At 41.9% G+C, this 14,742-nt stretch overlaps 1 protein-coding gene across 2 annotated transcripts; it reads left to right on the plus strand.

The window, feature by feature from the left end:
* The first annotated feature begins 649 nt into the window (after nucleotides 1-649).
* LOC139376164 (microtubule-associated protein RP/EB family member 2-like) lies at nucleotides 650-14,301 on the plus strand. Of its 2 annotated transcripts, none has more exons than XM_071118427.1 (7): nucleotides 650-698; nucleotides 9,942-10,069; nucleotides 10,676-10,821; nucleotides 11,085-11,304; nucleotides 11,829-11,986; nucleotides 12,460-12,618; nucleotides 12,902-14,301. In XM_071118427.1, the coding sequence occupies exons 2-7, from the start codon at nucleotides 9,949-9,951 to the stop codon at nucleotides 12,980-12,982; spliced, it is 885 nt and encodes a 294-aa protein (XP_070974528.1). In that variant the 5' UTR covers nucleotides 650-698; nucleotides 9,942-9,948; the 3' UTR covers nucleotides 12,983-14,301. The 2 variants fall into 2 exon arrangements, with proteins under 2 accessions (XP_070974528.1, XP_070974527.1); XM_071118426.1 differs by lacking the exon at nucleotides 650-698 and adding an exon at nucleotides 7,873-8,139.
* Nucleotides 14,302-14,742: the final 441 nt, after the last annotated feature.

Here is a 14,742-nt window from a genome sequence, read left to right on the forward strand (position 1 = left end):
ATGTGTCGGTTGTCCACGTCATCAGCTTCTACAATCGGTGGATTCGATTATGCTGAGCCGCGTGACACCGATCTATGGCCCATGACGTGACCGGGCAAAAGCGGTGAGTGAGTAGCACCATTCTCAAATCGAACAGTAATTTGTGAGGCTGTGCTGCTGGGTCATGTTGTCTACAAGGCAGCTTGGTGCATTATCCAGAAACATACCGCATCTCTTTTCCATAAAATATAGGCCTATGCTATGTTTGAATTTTCAAACTAGTTTTCATTGGGAAAGTGTTTTTATCAAAAGCAATCACTTGTGCATGTGAATCCCACTCATTACTCCCAGTGCTTAATTAAATTGCTTTGTTTTGAGACGACTTCACCCTGACCGTTTTTGTTCAAAAGAACTGGGAACTCGAGAAAAAACTATTGACTGGGAAAAATCGTTTTAAAAACGGTCATCCAACTTGGAATTCCAAGTCGGAAAATCTAACATATATTTTTTCTAGAGCTCCAACTTTATGGCCTGAAGATAACTGACATCATGATTTTACAATTTTTTTTCCCGACTTCCGATCAACTTTCACCAGTTGCAAAACACTCCTACACGGGAACCCGGGCCGGATTAATCGAATCCCTTCATTGAATGGAAAGAGGTGGTGAAATACAGCAGTTTTTTTTTAAGACGGAGTAACCTGGGACCTGAGTTCACTGGTGAGTCAAAGATCTACGGTTGCAATGTGTGATAAAAAAATGTTTTATTCATAATAATAAACGTGTGGGATATGTTTCAGGACATGTATGAGCCGTTCAATTCAGTGTTATGTTTTTGAATTATACTCGATGTAATGTGGTAAATATCTTGGCCACCAGATTCTGTCAAAGTGAGTTTGTAATTATTGCTAAACTGGTTAGCTAGTCCAGTGTACAGTACACTAGCAAAGATGGTGGATAAATGAAGATGTCCCACTCTGGCCGTTTACCGTAGAAAAAAATGGGTCAGTTCCGGTCATCTTAACGGGGCACCAATGCATTAAAGCCTGGTCTGCTAGTTAATTGACAGTAAATTAACCAGAAAGAATTAGGCAGTTGGATGTCTCGCTTCCTCTTCCGCCTCTGGTGCTAGCTACCGGAGCCGATGTTGACTAGTTATGCCTTGATTAGCTAGCTAACTAGGTAGCATGTAAACTGTTTGGTTTGACAGCTGGTCAACTAGCAAGCAAGTTTCAGTCACTACTCCACTTTCACTTTGGTCTGTGTGTCGTTTTCACAATTGACACTTATGCACATTTAAACAACTGTGAGCGGGACAGGGGACTGCACGTTTGTAGCCAAAACTCTCTTGCTAAAGTTGCAAGAATGTCAAACTTGGATATCGAAAACCAAGCAAAAGCTTGTAAAAAAAATTACGTTCAACTATTAAGTTCATTGCAAGTCTCAGCCACCAGAGACATATCCTAATTGTACTGTTGTTCGGGTTTAACACATTTAACAATGACACCACAATGGCACGGTGCTAATCAATGCTGCAATTCAGCTGCAGCCAGCAAGGTGGCCGAGACAGCTGATGCCGCACAGCAGCTGCTAAAAAAGTGCATGTTGAGATCTGAAATTCTCAGGTCAACTTGGCATTTTTGCCTTATGGCATGATTTCTGCAGTCATTATGTTTGCATGGAGAACACCTATGTGGCAAATCATAATAATTCCATGCAATCTCTTTGGACATTATTTTATTAATCATGTGTGCACTGACTGAATAGTCCACTGTGTTGTAGTTTACCAAAAATAAACAGTGTGCACTGTCAGAAGATTACAATTTAGGCTGGCTTCTATTTCATTCCAATTGTATATATGAAAACAAAACAAGTTTCAATTCATTGTTCAGAGATGATCAAAAGATCCATTCTACATTCACACACTGATATGTATGTCAATTATACATAGGGTTGCAAAAGGGAGGGTATGTTACTGGAAACTTTAGAAGTTTACTAGTAAACTAAAGTAGACTACATGACCAAAAGTATGTGGACACCTGCTCCTCGAACATCTCATTCCAAAATCATGGGCATTAATATGGAGTTGGTCCCCTCTTTTCTGCTATAACAGCCTTTACTCTTCTGGGAAGGCTTTCCACTAGATGTTGGAACATTGCTGCGGGGACTTGCTTCCATTCAGCCACGAGCATTAGTGAGGTCGGGCACAGATGTTGGGCTATTATGCCTGGCTCGCAGTCCTCATTCCAATTCATCCCAAAGGTGTTCGATAGGGTTGAGGTCAGGGCTCTGTGCAGGCCAGTCAAGTTCTTCCACACCGATCTCGACAAACCATTCTGTATGGACCTCGCTTTATGCATGGGGGCATTGTCATGCTGAAATAGGAAAAGGCCTTTACCAAACTGTTGCCACAAAGTTGGAAGCACAGCATCATCTAGAATGCCATTGTATGCTGTAGCGTTAAGATGTCCCTTCACTGGAACTAAGGGGCCTAGCCCGAACCATGAAAACAGCCCCATACCATTATTCCTCCTCCACCAAACTTGACAGTTTTCACTATGCATTCAGGCAGGCTTGTGTGGCCTACCACTTCGCAGCTGAGCCTTTTTTGCTCCTAGATGTTTCCATTTCACAATAACAACACTTACAGTTGACCGGGTTAGCTCTAGCAAGGCAGAAACTTTATTTACTGACTTGTTGGAAAGGTGGCATCCCATGACGGTGCCACATTGAAAGTCACTGAGCTCTTCAGTAAGGCCATGCTACTGCCAATGTCTGTCTATGGAGACTGCATGGCTGTGTCCTCGATTTTATACACCTGTCAGCAACGGGTGTGGCTGAAATAGCTGAATCCACTCATTTGAAGGGGTGTCCACATACCTTTGTATATATATTGTATCTCTGTCCGTCTGTATGATCTTAACACGTGAAATATATAAAATAATCAAATAAGATAATAAAAACATTTGGACAAACCTGTAAAACATTATCCTAAATATAAACCAACTTAGTGAATACCATTGGTGTTTAATATGAGGGTTTCAGCATGAAATATTCTTCATTTCTTTCACACACTTATTTATTTTGCAATGTTAAAGGTCCAATGCAGTCATTTTTATCACAATATCAAATCATTTCTGGGTAACAATTGAGTAACTTACTGTGATTGTTAAATGAAAATAGTTAAAAAGAAACAAAAATAGCATGTTTTTTTTCAGGAGGGGAGTTGGCCTACATGTAAAACACGCCTCCCGATTGGTGCAGCGGTCTAAAGCGGGGCAGCGGTCTAAGGCACTGCATCGCAGTGCTAGAGGCGTCACTACAGACCTGGGTTCGATTCCGGGCTGTGTTGCAGCCGGCCGCAACCGGGAGACCCACGGCGCACAATTGGCCCAGCGTCGTCCAGGTTAGAGGAGGGTTTGGCCAGCTGGGATGTCGTTGTCCCATCGCACTCTAGTGACTCCTTGTGGAGGGCCAGGCGCCTGCACGCTGACTCGTGTCACCAGTTGTACGTCGTTTCCTCGGACACATTGGTGCGTTGGCTTCCGGGTTAAGTGAGCTGTGTGTCAAGAAGCAGTGCGGCTTGGCAGGGTCGTGTTTCGGAGGATGCATGGCTCTTGACCTTTGCCTCTCCCGAGTCCCATCGCTGCAATTCCGGTACGGACAAGACTGTAACTACCAATTTGGATATCACGAAATTGGGGAGAAAAAGGGGTAAAAAGTACAAGGTAAAGACAGTCAGGCTGTCAATAGCAAACATTGGCTATTGTTGGGAGGCAGAGTTTTTTTTTTTCAGCAACTCTGGCTATGTGTCAGCATAAAGCTTTCATCATCACACAAAACACTGATAGTTTTGCCCCAATGCAATGTGTAGACTGCATCTTGCTTGTTCTATGGCAATATTCGTTAGAACAGACCAAAAATGACTACAATTGCAATAGATTGCCATATATTACCTGTTAATGTCCAAAATTACCATAGATTTCAGTAATTTTTGTAAATTGCTGGTAGCTTTGCAACCCTAACTCTGCATGACAATAATCATTGGAATGGTTGGAATGTCTAACCCTGGGAGAATCTGTCGGGATTCACAGGAATCAGTCAACTGGCAACCAGAGGTTACTGGCATCACTTTCTCAGGTGCAACCTACAACTATTGTGTCCTTGAGCAAGGCAGGTCTTTACGCGCCCAGCCTAACCAGGTGCTGCCCTACAGCTGACCCTTTACTGCTCCCAGCCTGCCATGTGGCGTGTCAGTGGGGCCAGTGCGGCCCGCTATGTACAGTACATTCAGAAAGTATTCAGACCCCTTTTAAATCGTTTTTTCACCTCATCAATCTACACACAATACCCCATAATGACAATGCAAAAACAGGTTTTTAGACATTTTTGCAAATTTATTAGAAATAAAAGACTGAAATATCACATTTACATAAGTATTCAGACACTTTACTCAGTACTTTGCTGAAGCACTTTTGGCAGCGATTACAGCCTCGAGTCATCTTGGGTATGACGTTACAAGCTTGGCACACCTGTAATTGGGGAGTTTCTCCCATTCTTCTCTGCAGATCCTCTCAAGCTCTGTCAGGTTGGATGGTGAGTGTCGCTGCACAGCTATTTTCAGGTCTCACGAGAGATTAGATCGGGTTCAAGTTCGGGCTCTGACTGGGCCACTCAAGGACATTCAGAGACTTGTCCCGAAGCCACTGTGTTGTCTTGGCTGTGTGCTTATGGTTGTTGTCCTGTTAGAAGGTGAACCTTCACCCCAGTCTGAGGTCCTGAGTGCTCTGGAGCAGCTTTTCATGAAGGATCTCTCTGTACTTTGCTCCATTAATTTTTGCCTCAATCCTGACTAGTCTCTCAGTCCCTGCCGCTGAAAAAAATCCCCACAGCATGATGCTGCCACCACCATGCTTCACCGTAGGGATGGTGCCAGGTTTCCTCCAGAAGTGGCCAAAGAGTTAAATCTTGGTTTCATCTCATCAGACCAGAGAATCCTGTTTCTCATGGTCTGAGAGGCCCTTAAGTGCCTTTTGGCAAACTCCAATGGGGCTGCCATATGCCTTTTAATGACGAGTGGCTTCTGTCTAGCCACTCTACCACAAAGACCTGATTGGTGGAGTGCTGCAGAGATGGTTGTCCTTCTGGAAGGTTCTCCCATCTCCACAGAGGAACTCTGGAGCTCTGTCAGAGGGACCATCAGGTTCTTGGTCACCTTTAAACTAGGAAAACAGACTCTTAATCTTATACTTGGGACCACACAGCCACTCCACTGAATAGCAGGCTAATAATGATTGCTTGGCAATGCTTGCAGTTAGCCACTAAATCCTTCCAAACCACTCATTGTTGAATTTGAGATTTCCTACTTGTTGTGTAATGTTTATGTCCAATGGCCCAGGAGCAACTTAACATTTTATCTATAATTAATCTTCATTATTTCTCTTCATATGACAAGGATTAAAAAGGATTTGCCAGTAGATTGTCGACTTGATTCATGATGATGTCTGCTAGCTAAGATTTTAAAAGTGTGATGTTGACATGATCAGTCCAATCAAAGCTACTGTAGATATAACGTGATTTGACGTCATTCTATCTGTGGCCAATGACCTTGAGCCTTCTTGGATGGGCACTTCTAATATAACTATGGTAGCACTCAAGGGGTTTGAATTTTCGAGCTCTACTCATAGTGTCCCCATTAGTGACAGAACACTGAGCCAATCAAGCCGCAAAGCTCCGTATTTTACGATGGCTTGCCCCACCACCACACAAAGCATTGAGCTAGGCTGAAACACCTGCATTTTGGAGCCTCCTTACACTTCGATCACACCGACAGCGTCATTGCACAAAATAGTACACAGCATCATCTGAATATGTGTGCAACAAAAGTTCAACATTCACCTTCTGCTATCATTTCTGTCAAGCCGTCTACACATACAGTTTGACGCATACGTTCGATAAATCCAACATTTGCACCACTAGGCAAGCGCAGCGTTTCATTGGAAATGAATGTGATTCTGGTGTACCAAAATGCAGTGACGCTGTTGGTGTGATCGAAGCGTTACTCAAGAAAACAAAAAAGAGACCATGTTTGTATGTGGCTTTATTAACTTAATGATATATATTTTTACATTGTTTGCTATATGATATGTGACACGTATTAATGCCAAAATAACCTGCAAAACAGGCAAGCCTAAAAAAAATATGATTTCGTATTTTTTTTTATGTGGGGCTCAAAACAGTTGAATGACAAGTTGCCACTGAGCACAATAGATGCATAATCTTGTAATTTAGTCCTGTCATTTAAATATCTACAAAGTAGACCAGCTATTGAAGCAGAGACACAAAATAAAGAAAGCATTTTAGCGTATGAGTGAGAAAGTGGCCATATGCCCCACTCTTCTCTCAATTTACATCAACAACATAGCTCTGGCAGTAGGAAGCTCTCTCATCCATTTATATGCAGATGATACAGTATTATACTCAACTGGCCCCTCCCTGGATTTTGTGTTAAACACTCTACAACAAAGCTTTCTTAATGTCCAAAAAGCATTCTCTGCCCTTAACCTTGTTCTGAACACCTCAAAAACAAAGGTCATGTGGTTTGGTAAGAAGAATGCCCCTCTCCCCACAGGAGTGATTACTACCTCTGATGGTTTAGAGCTTGAGGTCTAAAGTTTGAGTGTTTGGCTAGACGGTACACTGTCCTTCTCTCAGCACATATCAAAGCTGAAGGCTAAATATTTTTTAAAGATGTTTTAAATGTAAGCTTTATTTAACTAGGCAAGTCATTTAAGAACAAATTATTACTGTTCTGCCTTGTTCAAGGGCAGAACAACAGATTACCTTGTCAGCTCGGGGATTCGACCCAGCAACCTTTTGGTTATTGGCCCAAAGCTCTATCCACTAGGCTACCTACTTAAGTTAAATCTAGAATTGGTTTCCTCTATCGTAATCGCTCCTCTTTCACCCCAGCTGCCAAACTAACCCTGATTCAGATGACCATCCTACCTGCTAGGAGACGTAATTTATAGATCGACAGGTAAGAGTGCTCTCGAGCGGCTAGATGTTCTTTACCATTCGGCCATCAGATTTGCCACCATTGCTCCTTATAGGACACATCACTGCACTCTACTCCTCTGTAAACTGGTAATCTCTGTATACCCTTCGCAAGACCCACTGGTTGATGCTCATTTATAAAACCCTCTTAGGCCTCACTCCCCCCGATCTGACATATCTACTACAGCCCTCATCCTCCACATACAACACCCATTCTGCCAGTCACATTCTGTTAAAAGTCCCCAAAGCACACACATCCCTGGGTTGCTCCTCTTTTCAGTTCACTGCAGCTAGCGACTGGAACGAGCTGCAACAAACACTCAAACACCAAAACACTCAAATTCAAAGACTTATTCAATGACACTCTTACTGACAGTTGTGGCTGCTTTGCGTGATGTATTGTTGTCTCTACCTTCTTGCCCTTTGCTGCTGTCTGTGCCCAATCATGTTTTACCATGTTTTGTTCTGCAGCCATATTGTGTTGCTACCATGTTGTTGTTGTGTTGCTACCATGCTATGTTGTCGTCTTAGGCCTCTCTCTATGGCGTGTTGTCTCTCTTGTGTGATGTGTGTTTTGTCCTATATTTTTATTTAATTTATGTATATTTTTAATCCCAGCCCCCGTCCCGCATGAGGCCTTTTGGTAGGCCGTCATTGTAAATAAGAATTTGTTCTTAACTGACTTGCCTAGTTAAATAAAGGTTTATATATATATATATATATGTGTGTGTGTGTGTGTGTGTGTGTGTGTATGTATGTATGCTATGTCCCTTCGTTTTCTATTCGTGGAATTCTCCGTCCACTGTCCAAGAAGCGCGCCCCCATCACCAGTCACGTGGTTGGTTAGGGTGCACCTACGTCACCAGAGTCAGATTTGTGAAGAATAAGCAGACAGGAGAACGAGCCCGAGGTGCGGCACTTTATATCGCATCGTCCTTTCATAGAGAGAGAACAGGTAATCTGTTCAATATTTTAGAGACCCAATGCCTGGGCCCACCCAAGCACTGTCCCCAAATGGAGAGAATAACAACGACATCATCCCAACGGATGGATCCAACTGCATTCCTTACAGAAAAAATACAGTGCGAGGAGAGCGCGCCTACAGGTAAATCAGTGCAAATGCCGCATTCGGCGTGGCTTCACAGCAAGGCTTTGAGCAATAATAAGGTTGCTGCAAAACTCTGAACATTTGTTTCAGGAGCATTGGATTTTTCCACGCCATCCGCTCGCTCCTTTTCAATTCTGTTACAATGTATCAGCTCGTGCATAACGTTGGATGTATTTCCTTCTTGGTGACTGTTTCTTGACCATGGCGTAAATTGTCTTGAGGAGGCCCATGCAAGTTCACAATAATGCCAAAGCGAAATCGGTGACATTTAAACATAAAATAACACACATTGTCTGGCCAGTTGGAAAAGGGACCGCTGTGGGGAAAAACTAGCAAGTTAGCTTGCTTCTTTGTCAAATACAGTCACTGTCTTGACTGTAATGATAGCAATAGCTGCTAGAATATTATTGTTGGCCCCACGCTACCCAATCGTGTGTTCTGGGAAAAGGGGCACCGTTATAAAAAAAAATTATAAACTCGTTTGTTTGGGTCAAGTAGAGCCAATGAGCTAACAAAGCTAGCAGTACATCCGCTTTGTTGACACGAGAACGGCTGTCCGATTTTCTGTCTCAGTGCGCAATCAATGGAAGAGGATAGTTGGAAAACAAAACTCCAGTCCACATCTTGTCAGCTTTTGCCATTCATGTTTAGGGTTTAGCTGTTAGGATGTTGACTATGCGCTTGATGTAATTGTAGACTAACGTTAGCTGTTACCATATTTTTATCAAATGGAAATGCATTGTCCGTCGCATTATAGCCAGCCCTCCTTATCAGTGAAAAACGATTTAAACTCATCAGCTGAATGTTTGCATTTGGAATGGTGGAGCGATAGATAGTGGTAACGTTAGACATTTGGCTCATATGTCCTAAGCACCAGGCCCGTTATTTTCTTCGGGTACCCATTTGCGAGTATGATATGTTGCAACAGCAATTCAGGTCTTACATTTTGACCTTATATGCTCCAGCCTGCCTCATCATTAGAATGAAAATATTCCAAATACCAAAGCTGTGAAAAATGTTGTTTTTTTTTGCTGCACTTTACAAGGCGTTTGCATAATGTAGGCTACACTTAAAGACCATTTTTGCATTTACTGTGAAGGGTGGTCAACAGTTTCAAACATTTGTTTGCAAGTCATCACTTTCATGTCACTTTGCTCTGTTGATGTTTCTGAAGATAACATCTCAACTCTTCATTATGAAAATGACCGTTTTTTTTTGTTTATTCTCATCCAATCTGTTCCTCATCCCATATAGATTTTGTGCTACACCCACACTCAAACTCCTTCTATGAGTGTGTTTACAAGAGTCTGTATACATTTCAGCTAAATTGGGCATCCCGATATTATAACCGCATTACAAACATGTTATTACATTACTGGACCTAACATGTGATATGCATTGAGATAAATTGTAATAGATGTTGTTAAGCAATTTGACAGTGGAAATTGGTTGGAATGAAAATCAGCATACACACTCTCACATAATTTGATTTGAGACCAGTGTGCCTTTATTTCGTTACTAGTAGCTCTGGTTATAGGCCTAGGTTTACTGGCTTGCTGTCGAGTTTCCCCTTGATGGTTTGTATTGTTGTTATCTGCCTTGCTTTACATTTACATGTAATGTTAGTAGTTGAAAATTATATGGTGGCTTTTATCTGTTGGTCAACAATTGTGTGTACAGAACATGTTGGCTAACCATTCTGTAAAAGAGATTACAAAAAAATCCTCATTTTGAGATGGTAATGTTTTGGAGAAAATGAATTGTAACTAACTGCTTAGTGCCTTTTCTGTCTTTTGCAGTTGGGGAATGGCGGTCAATGTATATTCTACCTCAATAACCCAGGAGACTATGAGCAGGCATGACATCACTGCCTGGGTTAACGATCTTCTCGGTCTGAACTACACTAAAGTGGAGCAGCTCTCCTCAGGTAAGAATAATTACCCTGTTAACCTTGCTGTAAACTGTTCTTCCTTCCAGACCCAAGGACCTCATTATGGGCTCAGAATATAGGCTTAGCATAGAAAGGGAGATGCAGGATGAAAGGGAGAGTGATGCGGTATTGGAAGGGAGAGATATGTCCATGCTTCTCCTCTGTTCCACACCAAGCTTCTGCCAATGACCTAGTAATAGGTATAGTAATGTGTATAGTCAAAGAAACCTGGTGTAAACCTAACCCTGCTCCTAACCTATCCTTGCTCTGACAGAGAAGACGGACAGGGCTATAAATACAACTAGTTTGCGCACTTGCTGTGGCTACCATGCCATGGCTGCCCCAAGTAATCCAATCTCTGCTGAACCACACACAGTCCTGTAGCAAGGTGTGCTAATGGTACTATTTTGAGCTTAAAGCTGCTTGTCACTTCCAGCGCTGTCAAGCTTGTTGTGTCTGGTCTGCCGTAGGTAGTGTTGTGCTAGGTTGGCTGAAAAATAGAATTTGTTCATTATCATTAGTTTCGAACCTGTATCAGAAGAGAAACAATTTGTAGTTTTGTGTCACATCTTCTGACGTGGTTTTGTTTTCATTCACTTGTAGGAGCGGCCTACTGCCAGTTCATGGATTTGCTCTTCCCTGGCTGCGTCAGTCTTAAGAAGGTTAAGTTCCAAGCTAAATTTGAGCATGAGTACATTCACAACTTCAAGCTACTGCAGGCCTCCTTCAAGAGAATGAATGTGGACAAGGTGAGAGAATGAGGCTGAGTGAGTAGTGTCCTGACGGGACCTACTGTAGCTACTTATAACAATTTACCATTAGATAGGGCTTTTCTTTAGTTACTATGGCTAGCCCAGGCTATATTTGATTGAACAAACACACACACACACGCGCTCACTTTGCTCCTAAAAAATATTTTTAAATGAAGGTGTCATATCACGTGAAGTGCAGATTATAAAACAGGTACCCCAATTTTTTGTTCTTGATCATTTCTTTCCACTTCTCTATGAAGATTATTCCTGTGGAAAAGCTGGTGAAAGCTAGATTTCAGGACAACCTTGACTTCATCCAGTGGTTCAAGAGGTTCTTTGACGCCAACTACGACGGTAAAGATTACGACCCACTTCAGGCCAGACAGGGTCAGGATGCCATCCCCCCACCTGACCCCGGTGAGCAGATCTTCAACCTGCCAAAGAAGTCTCAACACCACGCAGCCAGCTCCCCCACTGCAGGTAAGAAAACCAGCCGCCTGAAGGGTATAATACAAAGCACGATCAATGAGTTAGCCAGTTTACCTGCCTAAATACTCTGAAATAAGTTTATTTTTGAGAAAGATACGCTTGAAATGGGTATGGTCTAATTGACTTGACAACCAAAAACAAAGTAGCTTTCTTAATAAACCAGAAAATGTGTAGTTCATTCTGGTAAGTTAGCTGGCCAGGAGTTTTGAAATAGGTGGTACGGATGAGTAAGGTGGGGGGGATGCCTGTAAAGGGGGCTCTGTCCGCCCTTGGACTCAGAGATTTTTGCATTTTTGAACACCTAACTGCCATTTCCTGCAATCTCGAGCCTTAAATGATAACAAATAAAGTAAAAAAGAGTTTACATAGTGGCGCAGCAAGTCCACAAGGTAGTGCAGCGCCCATCTTATATTATTTTGGAAGAACTCTGCGTTGACTGTAGTATACCCCTCTGTACAGCAGACATTGTTTACGTAGATTAGGAAACTGACTGACTAACCTATATTTGTGTTCAGGAGCAACCAGGGCGAGCGCAACAACGCCGAAACAAAACCCTTGCAGCCCCCATCCGTCCTCCAGACCCTCTTCAGCCAAAAGAATCCCAGTTGCAACGACAACTCCGGCCAAAGGAGAGCGGGAACTGGAAGCACAGGTCACATTGCTCAATGACCAGGTAAAAAGCCACTACTACTGCATCATAACAACTTCATATATATAAGTTACTACAACCACGTCATTACAACTTAATATATCTAAGTTACTACAACCACGTCATTACAACTTAATATATCTAAGTTACTACAACCACGTCATTACAACTTAATATATCTAAGCTACTACAACCACGTCATTACAACTTAATATATCTAAGTTTGGCAGAACCAAAATGATAAGTAATTCCAAACTGCCTTGAATGATAATTCCATAATCCTGATTTTACAAGGATTAGATTAACAGAAACATGAAAAGGGTCCGAGAAACAATAAGTTGGGGATCAGAGGAGCAGCAGTGCATTTGGATTTGATTGACAATAGAAAAATCATTAATACTGCAAGAACAGTTTACACACAGACAAATGTTGTTGTTTAAAGTCAAATAGCAAGATATGAAAGGAATATAAATTTGTCTGTCTCGTTTTGTGTGCAGGTGAACACATTAAAACTTGCACTGGAGGGGGTGGAGAAGGAGAGGGATTTTTACTTTGGAAAGCTGCGGGAGGTGGAAGTGCTGGCACAGGAGCAAGGTCAGGAGAGCGCACAGTTCGTGGAGAGGCTAATGGAGATCCTGTACTCTGCAGACGAACAGGTCAATCGGCTGTTATTGACTCTTCAGTGATTATTCATAGGAGATTCCCGAAGGGGATTGGGTGTGGGATGTTGTTGTGCAACATTTGTTTTAGATTCTAGAATGTTCGTACTGGATTGGGCAGTAATTATCTCCCTTCTTTTCAAGGGAGATATTTTCTTTGTAATCACAGGCCTTTGATTAATTGAGCAATTGATTTAGGTTACCTAATGCTGTTAATTACTTAAAGATCTATGGCGGTTGTTGCCCTAACATTTTGCTATGACCGCTTGTGTCCCTTTAGGAAGGTGCAGGAGAGGGGGAGGACGTGGACCCAGGGGTCCATGAAGAAGAGGTTCCTGATGATCAGCAGGATGAGTACTGACTGCCATCCCTCCGTGTCCCCACCACCATGCCCTTTTACTTTGTGAGAACTTTGTTACAGGTATCATTTTTTTGTTACATATTTTTTTCCTAATGGTTTGTTTCTTTTTCGTTCTCTTGAAGACTGAGCACATGAAGCAACCTCGTGAAAAGAAGCACGTCCCTCGTTTTTAATTTTTTAGATATCCCTCAGACGTTCTGTGTGTTTTGTTGACTGTCGGTGAAATGCTGTGGCCAGGTTGCTGTTATTACATACCGCCACATGCAGAAAAGCTCAGACCATCACAGAAGTTTCCAAGGCCATTGAAAAAGGGTGAAAAAAGTATGTAATTCAAAATTCTCTATTTGATGAAATTGTAATATGGAGTAGACAGTGTTTTTATCTGACAGCACGTGTTAAGTATGTTGCCAGTCTCGGTCGGTCCCATGATCCATCCATTATGTACGTTGTTTCAAAGTTATTGTTTATTTTAAGACTTGTACATATTAATCATGAGAACGCAATAAGCAAAACCCTGAAGGGCCGCTAGTAGCTCCTATTTAACCTTCCTCCATATGTTGCACTGTCATTTGACTCTGGAATGGACAATCTGTCCATAGATTCTCACAATTCACACAATTACAAATTGAATTGCAAAAACGATATTTATTAAAAACTAAGTAGACTTGATATTGCCTTTACGCGATGGTAGGCAGTTTAGTCCATGAGAATTATTAATGAAAAGTAGTAGTAAGTTAGTTAGACAAATTATGAGTAGCATGTGACTGTCTTCAGCAATTCAAAGAATTTTGATAATCAGTGCGTACTCAAAAATGCCTTATTTGGTGCTACAGTGACAGAAACAAGGTTGATTCATCAGTATGGCTTCATCATAAGGGAAAGGGTTAGTGTAGACTAGTATGATCACAGTAAACATTTTTTTTTAACTTCAAGAGCAACTAGCCACCATCGTATTCAATGGAAGTCGGGTATATTTCAGATGTTTTCATATGACTTTTGAACCACAGGTCTTAGGGAAAGTTGTGAGTCAGTTCACTGAGTAATTTGACATACTATATTCCAAGTACGTATATTGTATACCCTTTCTTAATGTTGCATTTATTCTTATTGAACTCAGCAGTGCACCATAATACTTTAGTCGTATGTTGTGTAAATGAAAAGGAATGTAAACATGTACTGTCAATAATTATAAATAGATCATGTTTTTCTTCTGATGTCCCACTCATTATGCATTCCCCAAAATGTGTTGCATGTTTGCATCTTATTTGTGAATAACTTGACCTGCTTTTTACATATTTAATAAAAAACAACTATGTTAAGTGAGCTGTGTTTTGTATGTTTAACTTGCTATTTAAAACTGTTGAGATTTGGATGGATTTGCTGTAATAAAACCTTTCACCTTTTCAGTCAAAGGGAGTGTTTCATTACGTTGTCTTATCCATCAAATAACCAACCTTCACTCCTGCTCCCCCTCGCCGGCGCTCAACGTCGCCAGTCTACTCACCACCGGTCCTGGCAACCCATCTATACGCACTCCTGCGTCTCATCAGTCACACCTGGACTTCATTACTCCCTGATTACTTACCCTTTATATAGCACTTGTTATCAGTTACCAGGCAGCATTGGTTACACAGCTTGTCAGACATTTCTCTACCACAAGTCGAGCCAGCACCCCAGCCCATCCAACAGTCTGCCCAAGTCAGCGATGCCCGTTTGTCCCTCTCATACAAATATGACGGGTCTCCCTCCAAATGCTGTGA

Source organism: Oncorhynchus clarkii, chromosome 20 (genome assembly GCF_045791955.1).
Source record: "Oncorhynchus clarkii lewisi isolate Uvic-CL-2024 chromosome 20, UVic_Ocla_1.0, whole genome shotgun sequence".
In the NCBI taxonomy this organism is placed as follows: domain Eukaryota; kingdom Metazoa; phylum Chordata; class Actinopteri; order Salmoniformes; family Salmonidae; genus Oncorhynchus; species Oncorhynchus clarkii.